Source organism: Staurois parvus, unplaced genomic scaffold, assembly GCF_062004578.1.
Source record: "Staurois parvus isolate SC_StPar_1 unplaced genomic scaffold, SC_StPar_1.0 ptg000320l, whole genome shotgun sequence".
Lineage (NCBI taxonomy): Eukaryota > Metazoa > Chordata > Amphibia > Anura > Ranidae > Staurois > Staurois parvus.
In genome coordinates, this window is record NW_028318116.1 from 2716626 (window position 1) to 2741863 (window position 25238).

At 43.9% G+C, this 25238-nt stretch overlaps 1 protein-coding gene across 2 annotated transcripts in view; it reads left to right on the forward strand.

Annotated features, from left to right (window-relative positions):
- Positions 1–25238, forward strand: part of SSH3 (slingshot protein phosphatase 3) — an 89719-nt gene that overhangs the window by 9711 nt on the left and 54770 nt on the right. For both annotated transcript variants that reach the window (XM_089683716.1, XM_089683715.1), the window contains exons 2-7: positions 17382–17419; positions 17602–17767; positions 19722–19840; positions 21118–21189; positions 21267–21332; positions 24356–24544. In XM_089683716.1, the coding sequence (XP_089539842.1) occupies positions 17382–17419; positions 17602–17767; positions 19722–19840; positions 21118–21189; positions 21267–21332; positions 24356–24544 (650 nt within the window). The remainder of the gene's footprint in view (positions 1–17381; positions 17420–17601; positions 17768–19721; positions 19841–21117; positions 21190–21266; positions 21333–24355; positions 24545–25238) is intronic.

Below are 25238 nucleotides of genomic sequence, written 5' to 3' on the forward strand. Positions count from 1 at the left end.
CACCTGGCAGTACTAGGGTCGTTGGTTCGAATCCCAACCACGGCACCACCTGCCTGGAGTTTGCATGTTCTCCCTGTGCCTGCGCGGGTTTCCTCTGGGCACTCCGATTTTCCTCCCACACTCCAAAGACATACTGGGAGGTGAATTGGATCCTGTCTAAATTGGCCTAGTATGTGTACGTATGAATGTGAGTTAGGGACTTTAGATTGTTCGCCCCTCGAGGGTTGGGGACTGATATAAATGTACAATATAGACATGTAAATTGATTGTGCTATATAAATATCTGTAGTAATAATAAAAATATAGGTGCTCAGCTTTTTTTTTTTTTTTTTTTTTTTTTTTGTTGACTGAAAATATATTTAGGCTGTACATATAAATACATAAATGCTGCATTTGGTGGCAAGTACATCTGTAGCTGAGGTGTAAAGCGAATTTAAGCCAGCCATAGATGGGTCGAATCTCAGTTGGCTCAGCATAGACCGACCAGGATACGACGCATGTATGGGCAGGCTAATTGTACCCAGTTGCAGGAAAGAAAATTGCATGTCTATGACTGGCTTTAATGATAAAATTTCAGGCCAAGCTGGGCCTGTGATAAGTGTGCTCTCAGGGTCATAAAGCATTGTCTGAAAGTATACAATGGAAATAGTTGTAGAGCATGTTCTTCAAAAGAAACTTGCTTAGTTAATTGCCTGATAGAGGACATCAAAGCAATTATCAGATCAGCCAGTCATCAACCCTGCCAGTGTCAGTCACTGATATGAACCTGTATATCAGAAGGAAGTTTTAACTTAGAAGGAGGAGTATGTAATAAAGATCATATCTGGAGTTCAGATTTAAAGTGCTACTAAACCCAGGACCCGGCGTTCACTGTATCGGCTCTCCCCGGACCCTGCGTTCACTGTATCGGCTCTCCCCGGGCCCTGCATTCACTGTATCGGCTCTCCCCGGGCCCTGCGTTCACTGTATCGGCTCTCCCCGGGCCCTGCGTTCACTGTATCGGCTCTCCCCGGGCCCTGCGTTCACTGTATCGGCTCTCCCCGGGCCCTGCGTTCACTGTATCGGCTCTCCCCGCGCCCTGCGTTCACTGTATCGGCTCTCCCCGCGCCCTGCGTTCACTGTATCGGCTCTCCCCGGGCCCTGCGTTCACTGTATCGGCTCTCCCCGGGCCCTGCGTTCACTGTATCTGCTCTCCCCGGGCCCTGCGTTCACTGTATCGGCTCTCCCCGGGCCCTGCGTTCACTGTATCGGCTCTCCCCGGGCCCTGCGTTCACTGTATCGGCTCTCCCCGGGCCCTGCGTTCACTATATCCGGTCTCCCACAGTACAAAGAACATGGAAGTACAATTACTTTAGTAAATATAAACTGCTCAATACCTTTTCTCATCAGCAGTTAGAGCAGTCTTGTGACTTCTATTAGTTTCCAGCCAAGCACTGGTTAAAGCTTGGAGGAGGAGGTTTCATGTTGCTCTAGAGCACGGGTGTCAACCTGGTGGCCCTCCAGCTGTTTCCAAACTACAAGTCCCATGATGCATTGCAAGATTGACAGTTACAAGCATGACTGCCAAAGGCAGATGCATGATGGGACTTTTAGTTTCACAACAGCTGGAGGGCCACCAGTTTGACACCCCTGCTCTAGGAAGATGCAGAACCCCTGACCTTTGTCTGGACAGTGGGGATTGGCCCTGTGCTGATCACATGCACTCTTCCTAGAAAAAAATATAAACCTCTCTAGCAATACACATCAAACTGAGCATGTGCAGAGTGTCTCCACACAATATGCCCTATCAGGAGATGAGGGGGGAGGGGGCACTGGAAGAAGGAGAGGATCAGAGAAGTCAGGATCATTACACAATGCAGAGGATTATCCCCTTAGGTTCCACAGTGAGTATAACAAGCACGCTTTAATGCATATACAGACTGATTTTACTATTGTGGGTATAGTAACACTTTAAGCCCTGGTTCACACCAGTGAGACTTGTCATGCAAATTGACAGATCAGAGTTGCATGAGAAGTTATACCCTATTTGCAGCTGACTCTGGGTCGTACCGGCTTTGAAACAGGTTCCTGCACTATTTTTTGCAGTTTCATGTGTGTCTTGTATTCACATCTGTGCATGAAACCTCACAGATGTTGGCAAGTCACACATGAAGTCGCACTGATCAGCTTTGAAATCGAGCTGAAGTAGTGCAATTTCAAAATTGTGTTCAGTGTGAACCAGGCCTAAAGGATAAATGCAACTTTTTGTAACATGTTACATCCATATTCAGATGCACTAGCCTCCAGTCCCTTGTTTTGACAGCTAGCAGGGGATCTTCTTCCCCCGTTGGCTGTCGTAATCCTCCCACCAGGATCCCATATGCGGAGAGAAGGAGGGTTCAAAGATGTAAACCTCAGATAAAGGGGAACCCAACGGACAAGGCAAGAGCCAGGAGTCCTAAATCACAGGCAGATCCAGCAACTTCCAGCTACAAGAGGGGCCTCCAATGTATGGTGTTAAGCACAGGAAGAACAAAGTGAGCCATATATCCTCCTTCCCAGCATTCCCACACATCTTCATTCAAAAGTAGCCCCAAAAGGTGCCTATAGATATGTACATTGCCCACTTTGGATGTTTTCAGCTGTGTTGGGTGACCATCTCCCATCTATGACTTTGTACAAACAGGGCTGCAGTGACCAAATGCTTGTACTGAGCCAGTGATTCCAGAAGCAATTATTCCTGGGACTGCCAGGAAACTAGCATTTTTAGAAGGTTAGACATGGCTGCTTTTCCCTTCAATTTCTGTCATAGACACGCAACAAGCGTGAGGAAATCTCCTTTACCCCAGGTTCACACCTAAGCGTTTTATGTTTTTTTGCAGAAACGCACAACAGTCCACTTAACATGATTTCCTATGGGACACGTTCATATCTCCGTTTTCACCCAGTGAGTTTTTTGGAAAGGGTCAGGGGATTTTTTTGCGTTTTTGGTTCTGTAGACTTCACTGGAAATGCTGCATAAAAGCATGTAGTGCATTTTTGATGCATTTTTGTGTTTTGCATTATAATTTGCCTAGCAACAAGAGAAAACAAAACACAACACACTGCTGAAACGGATCAAACGCAAACTGCATAGGTGTGAACCTAGCCTAAATGAGAAAAAATTTGCCTCTTAGGCCTCATTCACAGAAGCCTGCCTTTTTCTTTTGACAACTCTGAGCCTGGGTTCACACTTGTGCGGTGCGGCATACCGCATGTGATTCACACAGGAACTGCGCCGCGTTCCTTTGTAAATCCTAAGCGAATTCTGTGCGGTGCAATTTGAGCTATACATACACACTTAGCGGTTTGCATGAACAGGGTGCGATTGTGATGTGGGTGGGGGGGGGGGGAATTTGCACAGAAACTGGTGCAAATTCCACACCGCATCAGTGTGAACCCACATTGAAGTGGATCGCTTTTAATGCCAGTTGAGATTTCTCAAAAATGAGATGCCTCCTGGATGCCTGTTTTTTTGTTTTGTTTTTTCTTGCAGGGGGGGCGGGAGTCTTTCTTACCCCACAAATGCATACATTGGATGCAGTTGCAGCATGGTCCCATTCTCTTGAATAGGGCATATTTGGTGGCCATACTGCCTAACAAAAGTGGCATGCTGTAAAGATTTGATGCTCCACAGTTGCGTCTATTTACAGACAAGACAGGATATCGGCGGTGGGCAGTAAAAAAGGAGGATCAGCCGACTGTTTTACCACCTCCCTGCCACTCGTGTGCAACGAGGACTTTGAAAGTTGTCATCAGAACATTTGTCTCCGTTGGAAAATCCCCCCCCCCCTCCATCTTTTTTTCCAGTGACAACTCTTAACAGTTTGCATTTCCTATCCCTTTTGGGCTATATGACAATGGTTACAAATAGACAGCAAATCTCACCAGCAAGGCCACTGACAAGAATAAAACCTTTCCAGAGGGTTCTGCAGGGAGCAGTACAGCATGTGCTTCCTTTTTTTTCCCCAACCTTGTTTCTCTTCTTTCGTGTCACTGCACAGTAGGATGCATTGCTGTTCAGTGACATGTGGGGCCATCCAGTGCGTTGCCGGAAAATGCAGACATGATGCATTTTTACAACTCTGCACCTGCATTGTGGTATTACCAAGGCACATAGAAAACAATTGTGTTCTATGTACCCTAGCACTAAACTGATAGTGTGAACAAGCCCTTTAAAAAAATGTTGCTTTTATCTGCCCATTGACACTTCAGCACTACTTGAAGATTGTACAAAGCTTGCTAAAGATTGCTTAAAGTGACAAGTCAGCATAACCATTGAGATCTAACATTCTTCTGCTGCAGCTGATGTTTGCTTTAGGCCTTTTTGTACTGTAATGTTGCAGTGCACACCTTGCATGTGTCACATGTTAACAGGCATAACATGCTTTGTGCTTTGTGTATTTCTTCTAGGTCTATGCGGTGATCCAGTGTGACACTTTACCTCTGTGCAGGAGGTTCCTGCGCTAAAGCCCATTCAGTGCTTCGCTGTCTCCTTGTACAGCAGGAGCGTAAATCAGGGGAGCCAAACCCCTCCTAGAGCATCCATAGTACAGCAGCTCATGCTGACAGCCAATGCACTGACATTACCTTGTCTGTGCCTGTCAGGTCTAAACACAGGCAGCTACAGTTCAGAGCGATGGAGCCTGCTGAATGTCTTCATGATGGAGGAGATTTGTAATGGGGGGGGGGGGTTTATTTGTACTGGGGAGAACTGTACTGAGGAAAGTGGGGGGGGGGGGGTTGTCTACTGGGAAATTGTACTAAGGGGGATCTGTACTGGGAAGAAAATGTACTAAAGGAGATAGGTCTGAACTAAAGGAGGAGAAACTTTACTGGGGATGGGGGGGGGACTGTACTAAGGAGGGGGGGGTGCTGTACTAAAAGGAGAGATAATTACTTGGTGAGAGCTGTACTAATGGTGGGAGGCTGCTGTACGAATGGGGGTTATCGTTACTGGGGGTGCAGCTGTGCTAAGGGGGAGATCTTTACTGGGGAGGGAAGCTGTAGTAACATGGGATATCTTTACTGGGGGGGGGGGTGGATCTTTACTGGGAGCGGGGCTGTACTAAGATGGGTGATCTTAACTTGGGGCTGTACTAAAGGATGGGGGTGGGAATCTGTGCTTGGGGGTAAGCGGCACTAAGAGGGTAGTTCTTAGGGGATGATCTGTGGTGGTGGAGATCTTTGGTTGGGGGAGACATGTACCAGTATTTGGGGGAGGGGGGGAGCTGTAATGTGGGTAGATCTGTGATAGTTCTGCAATGCTGACCCCTGGTGTTTTATCCACTCCTGGCCCCTGTTGAACCCAAACTAAATACGGTACATTATGCTGTGTGTTTCATACTCCTGACCACTGCACTCCTTATGTTATACTGTACAACAATTGCTGGTTGCTCAGTAGTCAATGACCTTGTTTTTTAGTGTTACTAAACCCACAACCGTAAAATCAGTCTGTATATGCAGTAAAGCATGCTTGTTATACTCACTGTGGAACCTAAGGGGTTATTCCTCTGCAATGTTCCGGGGAGAGCGGATATAGTAAATGCGGGGTCCGGGGGAGAGCGGATATAGTGGATGCGGGGTCCGGGGGAGAGCGGATATAGTGGATGCGGGGTCCGGGGGAGAGCGGATATAGTGGATGCGGGGTCCGGGGGAGAGCGGATATAGTGGATGCGGGGTCCGGGGAGAGCGGATATAGTGGATGCGGGGTCCTGGGTTTTGGAACACTTTTAAGGTAGGCTTTGCGCAGAAAAGCATATGTAATGGAAGTGTTTGTTTTACAAACTATTGCTCTGAGCTTTATGTGAGTCTGTTAGACTCTTGCTGAGCATAGTAATTACAAAATATTTTTTTGGGTACAAGACCTGTTGCAAATGTTACTGCGTGCATAGTAAGTGGACTAAATTATAAGCCCCTCCCACTGTTCGCATAATTTTGCCACACCCACAATCCCCTGCTGCTGCTGCCTATTTTTCCTGTTGTGCAGGATGACTGGTCTTGTATCTGGCCAACTCCTGTAGTTTTCTGCATTCAACCTGAAGTGGATGGACTTGCTGGGCCCCTCTCAAAGTTTTGGTTTTTGCACAGATAATGTATGGTGCAGTGATGATGTCACTACTACTTTTACAAGGTAAAATAATTGATTTACGAAAGCATTTGCTGCACATAGTAGATTTATAGTTTTTGTGAATAGGTTGAGAGAGGCTGATTTACATATATATCTTAATTGCCACACAGAGGAACCCTAGAAATAACTCTGGTCTCAGAGGACTTCTGTTAAAAGCTACTATACTTGCAACTCATGATACATTAGTGCAGTGGTCTCCAAACTGCGGCCCAAGGGCCAGACGTGGCCCTTTGCTTCATTTTATCTGGCCATTGGGGCATTATTCCCTCACTGTTATCAACAATGGGGCACAGTCCCTCCCGCTGACCCCAGTCATGGGGCACGGTCCCTCCTGCTGACCCCAGTCATGGGGCACGGTCCCTCCCGCTGACCCCAGCCATGGGGCACGGTCCCTCCCGCTGACCCCAGCCATGGGGCACGGTCCCTCCCGCTGACCCCAGCCATGGGACACTGTCCCTCCCGCTGACCCCAGCCATGGGACACGGTCCCTCCCGCTGACCCCAGCCATGGGACACGGTCCCTCCCGCTGACCCCAGCCATGGGACACGGTCCCTCCCGCTGACCCCAGCCATGGGACACGGTCCCTCCCGCTGACCCCAGCCATGGGACACGGTCCCTCCCGCTGACCCCAGCCATGGGACACGGTCCCTCCCGCTGACCCCAGCCATGGGACACGGTTCTTCCCGCTGACACCAGTAACGGCGCATTTTTTTACTGCCACTGACACTAAGACTTTTTCTACTCCCGCTGGCCACAGTCCAGCCCCCCAAAAGATTGAAGGACCGTAAACTGGCCCTTTTTTTAGAAAGTTTGGAGACCCCTGCATTAGTGTGAAGGTCAGTGGGAAGAATACTCCTTACAGTCATGGTCAGTGGAAAAAAATCAGTGGTGTTAGCGGTAACTTATCTGAGAGGAATAAATTACTTCTTGCTCAAGGAACCCCTATCAATCTCTGGAGGAACCCTGGGGTTCCATGGAAACCCTAATTGAGAAACCCTGATGTAGATTAACACTTTCCTGCCCAGAGTTAAGCGTTAATGCTTTTTTCCCCATGAGCTGATCCTGCCATTAACGCACTTCCTGTCCTAGTGTGACTACACTCACTTGCCATACAATATCTATGGAGGAACAGCATTGTTGCCCTAGGAGGGGACTAAACGCCTCCCTCTCTCATTTTTTTTTTTATAATATAGGGGGAGGTCTTCTGTAGTTCACAGATGAGGAAAAGGCTGATGACAACAGTTTATTTTAGTTCAGCGTGCAGGAGGTTAAAAGGAGGAATATTGACAGGTACTTTCTGTAGTTGCAGCCGATGCACTTGGCATGAAAAAAAAGAAAACAAATGTAGCCACTACATGTAAGAACTGGTGTACTGTAGCATATATTACATTTTAGTTGTTGGGTTTAGATACTGTATATTTCATGGTAGACCATTAATTTTGAATGCCAACACAACAGAATGCAGCAAAAAACAGACGCAAAAAACAGACACAAGCCTTTTTTTTTTTAACAGTTTATTAAACAAAAGTTTATCCAAAATGTATGCAAGGGAATGAAAGCAATACTTTAGTTTGACTGAATATTGACTCAGTTGCTGGAGTGCTGGGACCTACCGTGAGTTTCGGTCTTAGTTGGCCAACAACAACCGCAAACATGCAGTATTTTTATTGTGCATTCTTCTACCTCCTAGAAAAGTGAAGGATTGGCCACCGTTAAAAAGAGGTATCCTCCTATCCCGCTCATTTTAGGTGATGAGTATTGCCCCTCCTCCCCTCACCTTGAAGGTCTCCAAAAGCTGTATGTTCTGCTATTTTTTTTATGTACCTTTTGCAAAATATTCAGGTTCTTTAAATGGCAATCAGGGTCTTCCTACTCCCTTTTTTTTTTTTTTTTTTTGCCTCTTCTTCAGCAGCAGGCAGTACTCGATACAGAGAGTGGTGCTGATGTGATAACATCAGCTCTGTTCCTCACACCATTACACAGGGAGTGCAGATGGTGACACCTCCTCAGGGGCGGATTCATGATGGTCTGTAGTTGCAGTACGCCCTTCCAGATTGAGTCACCCTGGGGTCATTCACCTGAAAGGCTGAAAGCATTTTATGATGAAAAGAGAGTACTGTGTGCTGAGAAAAGCCTGCTGTGCTCTTGCCCCTGTAGTGGCAGTCCAGGAGTGCCAGAAAACTCACTTTGGGGTAACAAGCTGTGTTTTTAGGTATGGCCCCATGGTCACAGCCTTCTTGCATGCTTTGTTTCCATACCTGCCTCCTGGTCTGGGCCTTTTGGCTGAGACCAGAGAGGTTTTTACTGGCTGGAAGGCAAGCCATTGTTTTGCACTTTGGCACCCCTAAGAACTTGTTTATTTTTGCAGTTTGCACAGCTTGTAGCACTTACTCCCAATTAGCAGGGTGTAGGTCCTTGGACTTGCCCTGAACGTCTTGAGTGGAGGGCAGGTGACCTTATAATCAGGTTCTCCTGCTTCCATAGGGTCTCCCTTCAGGGGAGCCCCACCTAGTACTTGGGAGGATCTTGCTGCGGAAGGTCCCCTAAAGAATGGGGTCTGCTTGGTTTCGGCTAGGTGGACCATGAGTACCCAGTCCCCATTAGGAGTCTTGCGCCCCAGGCGGTCAGGGTTAGGGTCCTTTCTTTTCAGAGGTGGACCATATATTATACCCTGTGCACTCTTCTGTGTGCTTCACTTTTTGTGTGCTTACTCGTTGGGTGTAGTATATTACTACAGTTTACATTGCTAATTTGCATTTCTAGATGTGAACAGGTTGGAAAGCAGAAGTTATTAGAGGGTGTAACATACAGTATAAATATCTGTCACTGGTAGTGAAATTGCAACGCTGCAGAGCATTATCACATTCTATTCTCTTCCTGCAATGTGTTTGTAAAAATAATCAAGTGCATCTAAAACCAGGAACAGAAATGTAATATATTACAACTTTCCGGTCCTTAGATGTGGTGTCCTCTATTAGTTTTCCTTGTTTCTGGCTTTTTCTCCTTTTTGTTTTCACCTGCTGAGTCTTCAGGTAATACATTTCTGTCCTAGGATGATCACGCTCATTCACTATACTGTACTTTGGAGGAGTAACATTGCTACCCTAGGACAGGACGCCTAACCCACTCCTCCCCATCTTAACATAGAGATGGTGTTCTGTAGTTCACAGAAATCATCTCAGTATGAAGAACCTCACTGTAGTATATCTGCCAATACCTGGGCACTGCTGCTGGTTTTGGCCTGCAACCCTCTAGCTGCGATCCCTGCTTGTTGATGCTACCTACCGGTCACCATGTTCAGAGCTGTGCAGGAAAGCTGCATTGAGCAGCTGCAGAGCATAGTAACTTCCTCATGCAATGCCTGTGCTTTGTCATGTTACACCATAGATGACATGACTAACTATAGGAAACACATGAGGGCGCATTACTGCATTCTTTTGTAGCTTCATGCTCTAAAGGATTTGGCTGACCAACGCCTATCCTCTAAGGCAGCCTTTTTCAACCAGGCACCCTGGGGTTCCTTAACCCCCTTCAAGCCTAAGGGTAAAATAAAATCTAAATGCCTAAGCACAATTTTGCAACGTTGACATGTGTTAGTAAAACCATACATATCATCTACTTTGTACATCCAGGTGAATTATACTGCATTTTTTTCAGGACAAATTGGGCTTTCATTTGGTGATAAATGGTAATGGATCTCTCCTGATGATGATTGATTTTTTTTTTTCCTTATCAAAGGAAAACTGGCCCAAAATAGTGAAAAAAAAATTTTTTTTTTTTTAATTTAGCTGTGTGTTTGTTACTGCCATAACCTACCACCAAAGAACAACCCAAAATAAATTCTCCAGCTTTTATTTTTTAATATTTATTAATCTCTTTATTTACAAACATTTTTTTTTTCTCTCTATGCCAGGAGTTAGTGCGATACAATGTATCTCTCTCCTCCATTCATAGAGAGAGGTAAAAAAACAAAGCGGCCGGGCTGTATAGTGACTGATCATTGTGATAGCTAATCAGAGGCTATCACAGTGATCATGTGACCCGGAGTCGGGAATCCTGGGTCCCGATTGTTACAACGGAACTCGGGGCTCTCAGTGACACCCCGGTCTTTGTGCTGGGAGCGCGCTAGACAGGTATGCAAATATGCAGCCCCACGGGAAAAAAGCCTAGTTCTATGAGGCTGCATATTTGTGTTACGTCGGCATCAAGGAGTTAAAGTTTCTTCAGGGGTGCCTTGGCAAAATGCATAAAAATTACCCAAAACTTGTATACAAGCCAGCTGGTGGATCAAGCCTGCTTTATAGTTACACAAAGCTAGAGGGTTTTCATTGTGCACCATTACAAACTTCTAGCCATCGGCGTCCTAACAACCAATGATCAGTTGATGTGGAGAATGTCGGTCGCCTGCATGACATCCTTGTTTGACCCTCCCCTGCCCTTCTTTGCCAGTAATGGTGTCAAATTAGCTGAGTGATGGAGAGAAACCAAGAGGGAAGAGAAACCTTGAAATACTATTCAAGGTGCAAAAGTGTATATTCTCTGGAAGGATAAATCCCCTCTAACATTGGGTGTCCTACATGTGTGGGTGTTGCTACATTAGGTAAAACTACAAGAATAGGTTTTTTTTTTTTTGTTTTTTTTTTTTTTACATTTTAGATTGGGGTGCCCTGAGACTGTCCCTGATTTTAAAGGGTGCCTCAAGATTGTTCAGAACTTTAAAGGGTGCGTTGTCTGAAAAAAGGTTGAGAAACATAGCTCTAAGGCCTCGTTCACACTGGCGTACTATAGTATACACCCATGCAAGGGCAGTGTTTCCTGCAAAGGAATAGATAGGTGTTCCATCCCCGTGCAGGCAGTCCCATTCATTACAATTGGGATACAGCAGGTGCATGGCTCTGAGCACAGGCAGTGTGCATGCAGGACCATGCACCTGCACACACACGGCTGTCAAATTGGGAGCAGCGGCTTTCAGTGCAACCGCTGTGTCCCAATCGACATAAATGGGGATGCACAATACATTATGTAGTTTTTGTTTATTTTCTGAAATGTTTTAATTTATAAACCTTGAGATAAATGCACATTTTATACAGGATAATCGGTGATATACAGTTGTGTTCAAAATAATAGTCAGATATCACTAACCTGATCAATCACTGTTTCGGTAGAAATTATATTTCTACATGGCATTTACTAGCAGGTGTAGTAGAATAATAGAAATCCAACAGACCCAACAGTCATGACATGCATGCTGCTGATTCTGTGTATTTGAATCACTCATTGAAAGGGGCATGTTTAAAAAAATAGCAGTGTGGATTTCTATTAGTGAGGTCATTCATTCTTTGAAAAACAGGTGGCAATAATTATTGCCCTTATTTAAGGAAGGAAGGAAGGCAGCAAATGTTGTACATGCAGGTTACAGTGCATTTCTCTCTGAAATTCTGAGGAAAATGGGTCGTTCCAGACATTGTTCAGAAGAACAGCGTACCTTGATTAAAAAGTTGATTGGAGAGGGGAAAACATATAAAGAAGTGCATAAACATATAAAGAAATGCAAAGAAAATGATAGGCTGCTCAGCTAAAATGAACGCAAATGCTTTAAAATGGCAACCAAAACCTGAAAGACGTGGAAGAAAGTGGAAAAACTACCATTCGAATGGATAGAAGAATAGCCAAAATGGCAAGGACTCAGCCAACAATCAGCTCCAGGAAGATCAAAGAAGGTCTAAAGTTACCTGTGAGTACTGTTACAATTAGAAGACGCCTATGTGAAGCCAAGCTATCTTCAAGAAGCCCCTGCAAAGTCCCACTGTTGAAAAAAAGACGTGCTGAAGAGGTTACAATTTGCCAAAGAGCACATTGACTGGCCTAAAAGAGAAATGGCGCAACATTTTGTGGCCTGATGAAAGTAAGATTGTTCTTTTTGGGTCTAGTGGCCGGAGACAGTTTGTCAGACGACCCCCAAACACTGAATTCAAGCCACAGTACACTGTGAAGACAGTGAAGCATGGTTGCGCAAGCATCATGATATGGGGATGTTTCTCATACTACGGTGTTGGGCCTATTTATCGCATACCAGGGATCATGGATCAGTTTGAATACATCAGAATACTTGAAGAGGTCATGCTGCCTTATGCTGAAGAGGAAATGCCCTTGAAATGGGTGTTCCAAAAAGACAACGACCCCAAACACACCAGTAAATGTGCAACATCTTGGTTCCAGACCAACAAGATTGACGTTATGGAGTGGGCAGCCCAATCCACGGATCTTAATCCAATAGAAAACGTGTGGGGTGACATCAAAAATGTAGTTTCTGAGGCAAAACCAAGAAATAGAGAAGAACTGTGGAATGTAGTCCAATCATCCTGGGCTGGAATACCTGTTCACAGGTGCCAGAAGTTGGTTGACTCCATGCAACACAGATGTACAGCAGTTCTCAGAAACAGTGCTTATACAACTAAATATTAAGTGATTCAAAGGAAAGCAAAATCTTCAAACATTTTCAGTTTATATAGTGAATGTTTGAGTTTGTAAAGAAGAATACAAACACTGCAATTTTTTTGAACAGTCTAATATTCACTTTTCTTCAATTGTTTTTAGAGGAACAACACAAATTTGATATATTTTTCTTCATGTTTTGATTTGGAATAGAATGTGTAGTGTTCCCAATGCATTTGTGTGTATGGAAATAAAAGCTATTAGAACGATTTTGAGCTTTATTCACTTTTTTTCAACACACTGCTATTATTTTGAACACAACTGTATATACAGTGGGTATAGAAAAGTATCACCCTTCAGCCTCTTGGCTGACATGATGGTTTTATATCTTTCACTTGGGTGTTCTACGTTGCACTGAGTAAATGCAGCTGGATAAAACAAAAACTGTGTCTCTGTCTGTCTTCATTTCAGGCTGCAAAGCAACAAAATGTGATTATTTTAAAGCGTTGGGGGGTGATTCTTTTCTACACCCCCTGTATATACCATAACCTTTTTATAAATTTTTAATTTACGTTTTACTGTTGTTATTGGTTGCAAATCCCATGACAATTGCAATTTATGTTTATGGCTTTTCCTTTGCACCAAAAGGGAAGAAAGTTTGATTACAAAAAAAGGAAAGAAAAAGTGAAAGAAACTTTGCCTTCAAACCACAGACATTCTGGTGAAGCAAATTGCATAATTTGTCAGCTGTGTGAAGGTTTTGTTCACAAATGCAGAACACAAAGTAGCTACTTAGGCAAACTCGACAGAACAAGGTACAACGTGAACTCAGCTAGTGGGGTCTGAAGTCAACTGTGTAGTCCTTTGGCTATAGATAAAAAGGCGTTCTGTTCATAGGGGCAACAGAGACTTTTTTAAAATTTTTTTTTCTTCCAGACACATGCAATAAGTATTTCAGATATTTGTAAAAGTGCCTATATACCATACAACACAGCAGTGATTTGGGATTGGGACTTTGCAGGCATGCAACTGTGTGTATAGGATTATAACTATTTTTTTAAACGGTTGAACTGAAAGGACTTTTGTCTTTTTTCAGCCAGACTAACTATGTCAACTATTAGATTATACGTAAAATGCAAATTTTTATTTCTCACATGATACAAAAAACATTAAAATTATACAAAGCTATTAAAACATCTAGTGATCACAATACAACTTGACTTCTAACTGCTGCGTTTTGAGCTATTCTCTTCTTTAAGGGAAATGAGACAAAACCCAATGGATCCAATGGCATACAACTGACAAAAAATACATCACACTTGATGGGCGCACCACCATCACTCCCCATTGGGACCTGGAACATCTCACTCAGCAAAGTCCACAGATGCCAGTCTTAATATACTAAGAATGTTGGAACACAGATCGTCCTACTCAGAAAACTCTATGGGGGCCCAAGGTGGAATATACAGCAAGCTATGTCTAGGACCAGGGTTGCCCTCTCCAAAGGGAACTAGGAGCCCAAATAGCGTGTTATAGAAGAGTTAGACTTCAAGAAAGTGCTCCTGACAGATGAGAGCATGTGGGCTAACCTTCCCCAGGTGGGCACAGTAAGGGTTAGAAAGTGCCTATAGACTATCCCACCACCTATTCTACAACCTAGTGCAATGTCAGGACTGGGTCATTTAAGGCTAGGTAATGAGTATTTGATATCTTCATGTCAAACTCTATGCTAACGTTTTTTAAAGGAAATGTCCCCCAGTTTGTTTAAAAAAAAAAAAAAAAGCAGCTCAGGGTGCAATACTTACCTTAAATCCAAAGATGTCACCGTAGTACCATTTTGTATCCACGAGGTCCTCGGCCCTCCAGGTTGAAAGACACCCAGAGTCACTCAACTCAGAAGACGGAGGACATGTTGTGAGTGCAGGGCATTACCACCGCCTTGTGCTATGGTGCAGATTTCCCTACCCGGACATCATCTTTAGCTCCTGAGCACGGCCACTGCTCTTCCTCAGATAGACACACCTTAAAAATCTGAACGAAGAAGAAGATTGCAACACCTGAAGAATTTTCCCCATAATGTTTGTGAGGAATAGACACATAAGCTGATTTCCCATTTGCATCTGACATTCCCCCTTCACTCTGCGATGTTTGAAACCTCAGCAGGGGGTGTAAATCTGCTGGAGATCCACACAATTGTGCCCTCCTGAGCAGTGGTCCAGACCTCCAGAATGCTGCTGACACAGAAAATTTTTACAATAGCTGTGAAAATGTGAAATAGACTCCCACAAGAGTTGGTTCTGGCCAGCTCAGTGGATTGCTTTAAAAGTCCTGGATTCTTTCTTGGATACACAGAATATAACTGGATACTAACATTTACACCCCGGTCACATCAAACCCTTACGGTTAAGTTGCACGATTATAAAGTCAGATGACATATGCTGATTTGAGGTACGATTTGGAAGACCTCAAACACTGATGTCTATGCAAACCATACCAAAAGTAGTGCATGTACTGCTTTAGAAATAGGGGCAGCTCCGACCAAGTTGGAACTGCACCGATATGACCGCTCTAATTGCGGAAAATAGGGTGAGACTTGGCATGCGATTTGTAAGTCGCATGGCAAGTAAATTGCATGCAAATTCACATGCAGAGTGACCAGTGACTTTTATAGGTAAAGTTGATCCAGGGAATATCCGATTGCCTCTCGGGGAACCGGGAAGGAATTTTTTCCCCAGCAGGAGCAAATTGGATCATGCTTTGCTGGGTTTTTTGCCTTCCTCTGGATCAACTGTGGGTATAGGATTATAACTTTTTATGGTTGAACTGGATGAACTTTTTGTCTTTTTTCAGCCAAAATTACTATGTAGCTGCATTACACTAGTACATCAAAAAAATTTTTTATAAAACCACTGACACAGCCTTTACTGTTTATGCAGACTATTATTACAGTAATAATAATGAAGTTCAAAAAGTTTAAATGGGCTTCAAAACATTGTCTTTTATTTAACTAAATGGTTCCTCCTGACTATAAAAGGATTATAATAATTTATGTAAGCTAAATTGACTTTGTGTGACTGTCTTGCTACAGCTGGTACAGTGCCATGCTATGTCGTGGCCTTGCCCAGTATGTAATTTAAAGGGAACCTTACAGGGCAGATCTAGACGTAGCCTTGTTTTTGAAGGTGCAGTCTACAGGGCCTTATGGATCATTTCTCTGGTTGGATTTTGTACATGATGACAGATGTTACTAAATGTTTGGTGCAGGGGAACGATGAAATTTAACAAAACACCATTTCTAGAGTATCATCCAGTACATATAACTCTACAGAACATCCCTGTCTGTACCACTGTGAGCAGTAGCTAATCATATGGCAGGCAAAAAGTGGCAGTTGGTAAGTTGCTATGAACTCAGCACCAGCTCATGAAAAGACCTCCTTACGTATGATAATTGATGGTAAGAGTTCTCATTATCTCCTGCAGTTGGCAGTTTATGAGGGAATCTGTAGCCTAAGTTTAAAATGCTGTTAATGAGAGGTTGCCATGTCTTACATCTGACAGATTTTGGAACGCCCTATTCTATGTGACAGTTGAGCTTGAGAGATCCTCTAATCTCTCGTGGGCCGCAGTTGGAGGGCCCTTATTTCCTGTTATGAATGACTGTTCATGAGTGATCCCAATTCATGGGATGGTTGCTTGTGAGAGATTCACCTGTCAAAAATGGCCAATGATGTAGTTCAGGGGTCTCCAAACAAAGGTCCAGTTTACTGTCTTTAAGACTTGGGGGGTAGAAAATGCCCAGGCATCAGCAGGAGCAAACAATGCCCTATCATTATTTTTAATGGGAGGAACTGTGCCCCATTGTTGGTATATGTGGGAATAATTGTGCCCCATTGTTGATGTCAGTGGGAGGAATGGTAGCCCATCATTGCTGTCAGTGGGAGGAATGGTGCCCCACCACTCGTGTCAGTGGGAGGAATGGTGCCCCTGTCCAGGGGCGGACTGACCATTTGGAAACTGGGGCACTGCCCGGGGTCACTAGGGGGCCCCATGAGATGCCCCTAGTACCTTTTTCATAGGCTTTTTTTGAGTTTGGGCAAGGACACGGGCCCCATGAACCCCTATTGCCCGGGGGCCCCATGAGTTGTCAGTCCGCCCCTGCCCCCGTCATTGGTTTTAGTGGATGGAATAGTACCTCAAGGGTCCGATAAAGGCCAGCACAAGGCAACATGCAGCCCCCAAGCAGCAGTGTGGAGACCACTGCTGTAGTCTAATACAAGTGACAGCTAATTAGAGCGCTCTTGTTCTACTTTATAGGTGACCATTCATGAGGGCTTTCTTATCTTTGGACAGCTGATATAATATTCCCACTTTTTTTTTACAAGTAACAGTTAATGGGAGATCCAGTAACTTATTCAATGTAGCAGTTTAAAGGTAGAGCCATTATACATGGAAGTTAATGGTGGGAGATTGCATGTCCTTTCTCATCATGAAGTTCATGAGAAACCGTTTGAGGTCCAGAGATTCCTATATCTCTTCTAGATGGAATTTGAACTGATATCTCATAACAAGTGTCAGTTCACGAGAGATTTAATTTATATATGGTAATTTATGGTGAGCAATCCCATTCCCCTAAAAGTGGTAGTTGATGAGAGACTCGGGAAGCCATTACAAGTGGCATTTGATGGAATATTCTCTTACACAATCAGTTTGTTTTACTTTTTGCCACAGACCAACAGATTTGTATGGTAAAATGTGATTTGAGAGAATGGCTTATGTTTTTTTCATTTTTATTTTATAGGAAGATGCGAAAAACCGGAGAAAGCGCATGCAGAGACGGTGAGCAAAGGCTAAATTTTATTTTCTTAGCCTTCCTTCCTTTGCATTATAATGGAGATCCTTTTTATACAGGCCCTATGTACTAGAAATGTATCTCTGCTTTGAACTTTTTTCTTCACCTTCTCTTTATCTCTTAACTGTTCACCACCTCTCCCTCAATATATGCAATTTTCATCCCACAGGCAGAGCTTTGTTATGGTTAAAGGAGCTGCCCTTCTACTCCAAGATGAGGGTGAGCCAGAAGAGGATAAAGAACCAGAACCCTCACAGACTGCAGGCCCTAGTGAACAGCAGCTTCACTTACAAGCGATGCTGAGACTTCTTCGGGAGGAAGACACTTTAAAATTGGTGAGACGTTTTCTCTTCCTGCTTTCCATACTATTTCAAAGGATGCCAAGAACAAGGTTTCTATTGCCACATTTGATGAAGTTGCTCAGTCACTGACCTTTTTTGGGATACCCAAATCTAGAAAGAAATTGGCACCATTCCTTTAAACTGCAACTGTATAGACCAGGGTTTCTCAGTGTTGTATGGAGCCCTAGGGTTCCTCCAGAGCATGCTAGGGGTTCCTTGAGCAATTTTTGCCTCTCAGATGAGCTTGCACTAACACCATTGATCTTTTTAGCTATCTGTAAGGACCATTCTTCCCACCGACCGTCACACTAATGTATCATGCGTCATAGATATAGTCATTTTTGGCAGGGGTTTCCTGAGACCTGAAAGTTATTTCAAGGGTTCCTCTATGCTGAAAAGCCTGAGAGGCTGGGATAGAAAAAAAAAACTAAACTCCCTAGAAACACTGTTCATATTAAACTTAAAAACATCTATGCTTACAAATGTATCCTTGGCACACTTACATGTGACTTACCAAAATCTAAAGTGGTATTAAAAGTTCAGAAAAAAAAAAATGTCATACTTTCCCTGTGCAAGGGTTTTGCACAGAGCTGCTCTGATCCTCTTCTTCTCGGGTCCCCTGCCGGATCCTGGCTCCTCCCCCTTGACCAGTGCCCCCAATAGAGTGCGTGTTTGCTGTTGAGCCTGACTCCATGCATTCATAAGACAGAGCTGAGACTTTGCCCCGCCCTCCATTCTCTCCTCATTGGCTAACTGGCTGCGATTGACAGTAGTGGGTGCCAATGGCTCAATGCGGTCTCAGCCAATGAGGAGAGAGAGTCCTGGTACAGCTGAGGCTCTCGTGCACATCGCTGGATCAAGAGGATGCTCGCGTGAGTATTAGAGGAGGCTTTTTGAGGGAGCAATACACAGAAGGTTTTTAATGCATGAAGGTAAAAAACCACCTGCCTTTACAACTGCTTTTAAAGGTATCCGGCTTCCCTGGATGAAATAAAATGACCAACTTGCTTAAACAACCAATACTTAAAATATAACTAAAGTTTTAAAAGGAGAATTTATCAGTGTTCCCTGGAATATACTTATACTCAGCTTGATGTGTTTTCCATCCAGGGGAAAAAAGTGAGATGACATCTACCTGATGAAGGCACACATATACAGCAGTGAAAACCTGCAGTTCTGAACCTTCTCCCAAAAGATTTTGCATGGTTTCCCACTTTAAGCAGTAATCTACTGATAATTTATTTAACCAACAAGTTTCCAATAAAAGTTATATACATTCAACATATTTTATGAATTTTATTTACCTGTAAAAGCTTCCCTTGTGTAGACATCCAAAAGCCCCGAGACTGCTGTCGAGTGCTAGCATCTTGTATGTGATGTCAGCAGCCTCTGAGTTGTCACTTAAATGATGCTCTATAGCAGGGGACTCCAAACTATTGCCCTCCAGCTGTTGAAGTACTAAAAGTCCCATCATACCTCCTGCCTCTGGGAGTCTTGCCTGTGGCTGTTAGTCTTGCAAGGCCTCATGGGACTTGCAGTTCCTCAACACCTGGAGGGCCATAGTTTGGAGACCCCTGCTCTATAGTATTCCTACCCCAAGAGCTACTAAAAGGAGTTTAGGTAGGAAGGTGAAGGGAGGGGTAGAGGAGCTAGGCCAAAGTAGGAAAGGACTATAATGGAGTGCAGGTAACTGTTCTAGAACAGAATTCCTGGAATGGTTGAATTCACCTAGCAAGTTCAAAGGCACATTGCTAGTGAATTAAAATTGGTTGATGAAAAGCAAAGACTCATTAAAAATATGTAATTTTATTGCGCTTTTACCTGTAATTTTTTTTTAAGTTGGTGACCGTGTCCCTTTTAAGAATGAGCACACTAAATGCAAAATATCCTTTAGAATTTTATGTTCAAGTTAACAACTTGAGATGTGCTTGGTATCTTTCCACCTCAGGCTGTCCGCTTGGAGCCTGTCCGGTCCTGTCTAACCAGATATCTGTTGGTGGTTTCCTCTGTGGGAAGAGCCAATGAGGAACAGACCATTCTGCTGGGTGTTGACTTTCCCCACAATGGGTAAGACTTTAATGACACAAAAAAACACTTTATTATGAGACACTGCAGTTGTACAAGAATCAAAGTAAACTCAGAATCATGTGTTTTTCTGTTCTCTTCGATTTAGTTTCACTTTGTTACTGGGGTCTGACTTCCATGACTTCTATGACTAAGCCTTTCCAAATGGCCATTCCAGGGTCCAAAAAAAATGCTTTGGTGGCACTCACTGGAAAGTAGAATGGCGGAGACTTAGCCATCAAATCAGGGAAAATTAGGCCCCAGCTGGCCAGTGCACAGCAATAATCACTGAAAGACTCAGATTCTGGACTGAGGGAAGTATGACGGGGGTAGCTTAGGTCAGGGAAGGAGGCAAAAAGGATAAGTGTACTGTTTTCCTTAAAATTTAAAGTGATTGTAATCCCCTGACATGAAATATGAACAAAGCATATCCCTATATAGTTGGAAAGAAATGTTATTTCTCTCTGCTGCCTCATTCCTCTGTCTGCATGACTCACTTCTGACAAGTTTTCCTGACACCAAGAACAAAAGGGTGATGGGGAGGAAGCTCCAGCACACAGCCTGTGATTGACAGCCTCAGCTTTGTTGCTGTGGGGAGGGGGCGTCCCTTCCCTTCAATCAGCTCTCCCTACTGAACTTTGCAGAGTGTAACATCAGCTCCCCACCCCCTGCTTTCTGAACGTTCACACAAGCTGTATAAATTCTGCACTTTGAACAGCTTTAGAGAAGAGCGCTGCAGGTAAACAGGCAGAACTTACTGTATGTAGGTGGATTTGTTTCATCTCTGTGTATCCTCTGAGGCTAATCACGTCACTGGGTATATGTAAGGGTTTACATCCACTTTAAGTCAAGGTTACTTTAAGCATTCACAATTGCCCCAGGCAAGTGTTTATCTGTATATCCTGGGTAGGCAATCCAGGCCACAACCATATCTAAGATGAACTATAGTGCCTGATCCAGAACAGTTCTTCCCCTGAGATTGCGATGTACCTGAACAGGTCAGGCAGAGCCATTAGACATACTATGGTACTCTGTTCAAGTGTAAAAGGCCACAATGGGCAATGATTCTCTCTTAGCACACTTACCTAGCAGTATATTACGAACAAGAGAACACGTGTTTTCACTGATCTACTGGATATGGTAAATAAATATAGCTTTTTATTAAAATGGATTTGCAGATATGGCAGACTGACCTATTTGTGTTCTGTGATGTGTTGATTCTGATCATAATAGTATGCCAATGACAAGTTATTACTAACTAACCTTCTTCACTTTCATAGGTCCAATGGCTGCACAATTGGCAATGTTGTGCCAATATGGAGTAATACACAGGTCTTCATAGATGGAGATGGGTAAGTTGTGTTATGTAAATCTGTCAGTCAATAACTTTTTGGCTATGGATATCTAATCCCTTCCAATGTTTCTTTAGTGGATTCAGCGTTACAATCGGGATGGATGTCCGATCATTTAAGCCTATATCTGTTCAAACAATGTGGTAAGTTAAAAATTAGTTTGCTTATTGAATATTTATGCTATTCTTCCTATATAGTAGTCTAGTACATTGGCTATTCCGACACATGATTTGTCACAGTGCAATCTGTGGATAGCTCTGTCAATAGAATGTAAAGCCCATTTAAAACAAAAGGTGTGGAAAGTCTTAGTTTGTTTTCCTTATAAAGCAGCCACAGCCTGAGTAGAAAAGCCTGTCTTCTGCCAATATGCTGCAGAGAAGGACCCTTGTTCTCTGTGTGGTCTGACTTGAGGTCTGATACACCCCTGCTGAGTTAGAGCTAAAGCTATCCAAACAGCAAAACCTAAGCTCCCTGCTGATTGGGGAACTTTAGCTCTGACTCAGGGGGTGTCAGACATCTGCAAAAAGATCACTGTTTGTACACAATGAGCAAGTACTCCTCTCTGCAGTATGCTGGCATGGGACAGGCTTTTCTGGTCAGCTGTGCCTGTTTTAAGAAGAGACATTTGCACACCTTTTTATTTTTCACCTGGCAAGTATATTGCTAATTTAACCACTTGCTCTCCTGAGGATTTACCCCCCCCCCTTCCTGATAGACCGTTTTTTACATTACGGTGTTGCGTTACTGTAAATGACAATTGCGCTGTCATGCAACACCACACCCAGATGAAATTTACGTCCTTATTTCCCACGAATTGAGCTTTATTTCGGTGGTATTTGATCGCCTGTGTGGTGTTTTTTGTTTTGGTTTTTTTTTTGGTTTTTTGTTTGGTTTTTTTCCGCTATAAACAAAAAAAAGGCTGACAATTTTGAGACAGAAGGTTTTTTTTTTTTTACTTTTTTGCTATTAAACGTCCAGTAAAAAAGTTTTAAAAATCAAATTTCATCATAAATTTGGGCCAAAATGTATTCTGCTACATCTTTGCTAAAAAAAAAAAAATCCCAATACATGTAAATTGATTTACATGAAAGTTATAGTGTTTACAAATGGCAGTATAGATACTGGAATTTTTTTTTGTCTTCTTCCTACTAGTAATGGCGGCCAATTTACTTAACCACTTGCTTACCAGGCACTTATACCCCCTTATTTACCAGGCCAATTTTCAGCTTTCAGCGCTGCCGCACTTTGATTGACAATTGCGCGGTCATGCAACATTGTACCCATATGAAATTTTGATCATTTTTTTTCTCACAAATAGAGCTTTCTTTTGGTGGTATTTAATCGCTACTGGGCGCTTTACTTTTTGCGCTAAAAATAAAAAAAGTAAAAAATTTGAAAAAAAAAAAAAAGTTTCTTTGTTTCTATTATAAAATTTTTCAAACAGGTATTTTTTCTCCTTCACTGATGTGCGTTGATGAGGCGGCACTGATGGGCATTGATAGGCGGCACTGATGGGCACTGATAGGCAGCACTAAAGGGCACTGATAGGCAGTACTAATGAGGTGGCACGAATAGGCGGCACTGATAGACAGCACTAATGAGGCGTCACGGATAGGCGGCACTAATATGCGGCACTGATAGGCGGCACTGATAGGTGACACTGATGATGGGTACTGATAGACGGCACTGACTGGCATCACTGCTGGGCACTGACTGGCGGCACTGACTGGTGGCACTGACTGGCAGCACTGCTGGGCTGCACTGGTGGGTGGCACTGCTGGGCTGCACTGGTGGGTGGCACTGCTGGGCTGCACTGGTGGGTGGCACAGGTGGGTGGCACTGCTGGGCACAGGTGGGTGGCACTGCTGGGCACAGGTGGGTGGCACTGCTGGGCACAGGTGGGTGGCACTGCTGGGCACAGGTGGGTGCACTGCTGGGCACAGGTGGGCGGAGCTAGTGGGCGCACTGCTGGGCACAGGTGGGCGGAGCTAGTGGGCGCACTGCTGGGCACAGGTGGGCGGAACTTGCGGGCGGCACTGCTGGGCACCGATCATCAGGGCACTGATGATCAGTGCCCTGATGATCGGTGCCGATCCCCGCTCTGACAACTGCCGGTTCTCGGCAGTACTTTCCTCACGATCTGACAGCGTGAGGAAAGTGCAGCCGAGAACCGGCACTTGCATTTCCCTCTGATCAGCGTGTCATTGGACACCGCTGATCACGTGGTAAAAGGCCGCTGTGATTGGCCTTTTACCACATCACATGATCAGCTGTGTCCGTAGGACACAGCGATCACGGAAATCGCCGGGTGCGCGCCCCCTGGGGCGTGCAGGAGAGCGCGTTCTGGGAGGACGTCATATGACGTCCACCCAGAACTGGCCGGCCGCACTGCAGCCGTCATTCGGCTATCTGCGGTCGGCTACTAGTTAAAAAAAAAAAAAAAACTGTTCGTGCAAAGGATCAGGGGAGGGATAATGTATTTGTGTGAAGACCCCCTTAAGCGTTAACTTGAAGTGTAACTATGGCCAAAATTTAAAAAAAATAATATATATACAGTGGGGCAAAAAAGTATTTAGTCAGCCACCAATTGTGCAAGTTCTCCCAAGTTGTTTTTCAACTCCCTTTGACTGACCAAGCTGTTCAGCAAAGGTGGCTGAAACAGACCTTTTAAAGTGGAAGAAAAATTGAAAAAATTGCAAACAGGAGGGCTTTTTCTGACAGACGACGACATGCATTGTCTCTAATGCAATAAAATAACTTACCTGCCTGTTCGCAATCCCCTGTGAAACGTACACTGATATGTGCATGTGCAGCTCAGTTTATATTCCTGTTCACTGCCTGTGTGCTGGGATGACTACCCTCCTGCGCATATGCAGGAGTGACCTCATCCCACAATGGCCAATCAAGGTGGCTGAAGAGCAGCACCTGGAAAAAGTTTGGGGAGAAGATGCCACCTGTGAGAGATCTCCATGACCATTGAAACGAAGATAACTATTTTTACTTTTTAGTTCCGCTTTATCACTGGCAGGGGTGCATACAATAGTCAGCTTTTATTAATTTACAAAAATTATCCCAATATTAAAAAAACAAACAAATAGAAGTTCACTATTAAGGTGTACATACACGTTATATTGTAGTTACATGCTTTAATGTGTTTTGATTGCAGGTCCCTACTTCAGATGCTCCACAAAGCCTGCGAAGCTGCAGAGTCTTATAACTATATCCCAGGCAACAGTGTCCATTCTGGGCTGGCATATTACCAGGACCATCGTCGCTCACCCCAGGGCTGTATTAACGCTTGGATGGCCACAACAGACTTAACGTCTATCTGCAGAGATGCCACCACACAAGAAAGGTCAGAGAAAATTGGCAAAAATCAGAGTATAAGGAGACTATTTAAGTAAACCCATTGAAAAATCAACCCTTCTTCCTACCCTAACTGCCCTGCACTATTAGAAGAATACAAAAACAAAAAAAACAAACCTGTCTTTTCTATGTCTGTCATAAGGAACAGCACAGGGCTCCCAAGGCAGTCAGTCACGTGACAAGATTAGCCAGTTGCCCAGTGCCACATGATCTTATCTAAACTAGGGGGATCAGAGTTCAAGCACTAAACTCTGCATCAGTGTCATTCCCCTAATGCTCTTTGTAGTGCAGAAGCTGATAAACACATAGAGTTTTTGCTAGAGAACAGTATTTCAAGCAACAGACAGTATGGATTCATGAAAGACTCAAGCTGTCAAACAAATCTGATTTCTTTTTATGAGCAAGTAAAGGAAGCAAAAAACGTAGACGAAGGAGTGGCTGTTGATATAGTATACTTGGATTTTGCAAAAGCGTTTGACACAGTTCGCCACACACGGCTAATGTGTAAGGTAAGGTCTACAGGCTTGGAAAATCTGTATGTAAATGGATAGAAAACTGGCTAAAAGATTGTATTCAGAGAGTAGTGGTTAATGATTCATACTCTGAATGGTCTGGGGTGTCAGTGGTGTACCCCAAGGTTCAGTGTTGGGACCCTTATCTATTTATTAAGGATTTAGAATTTG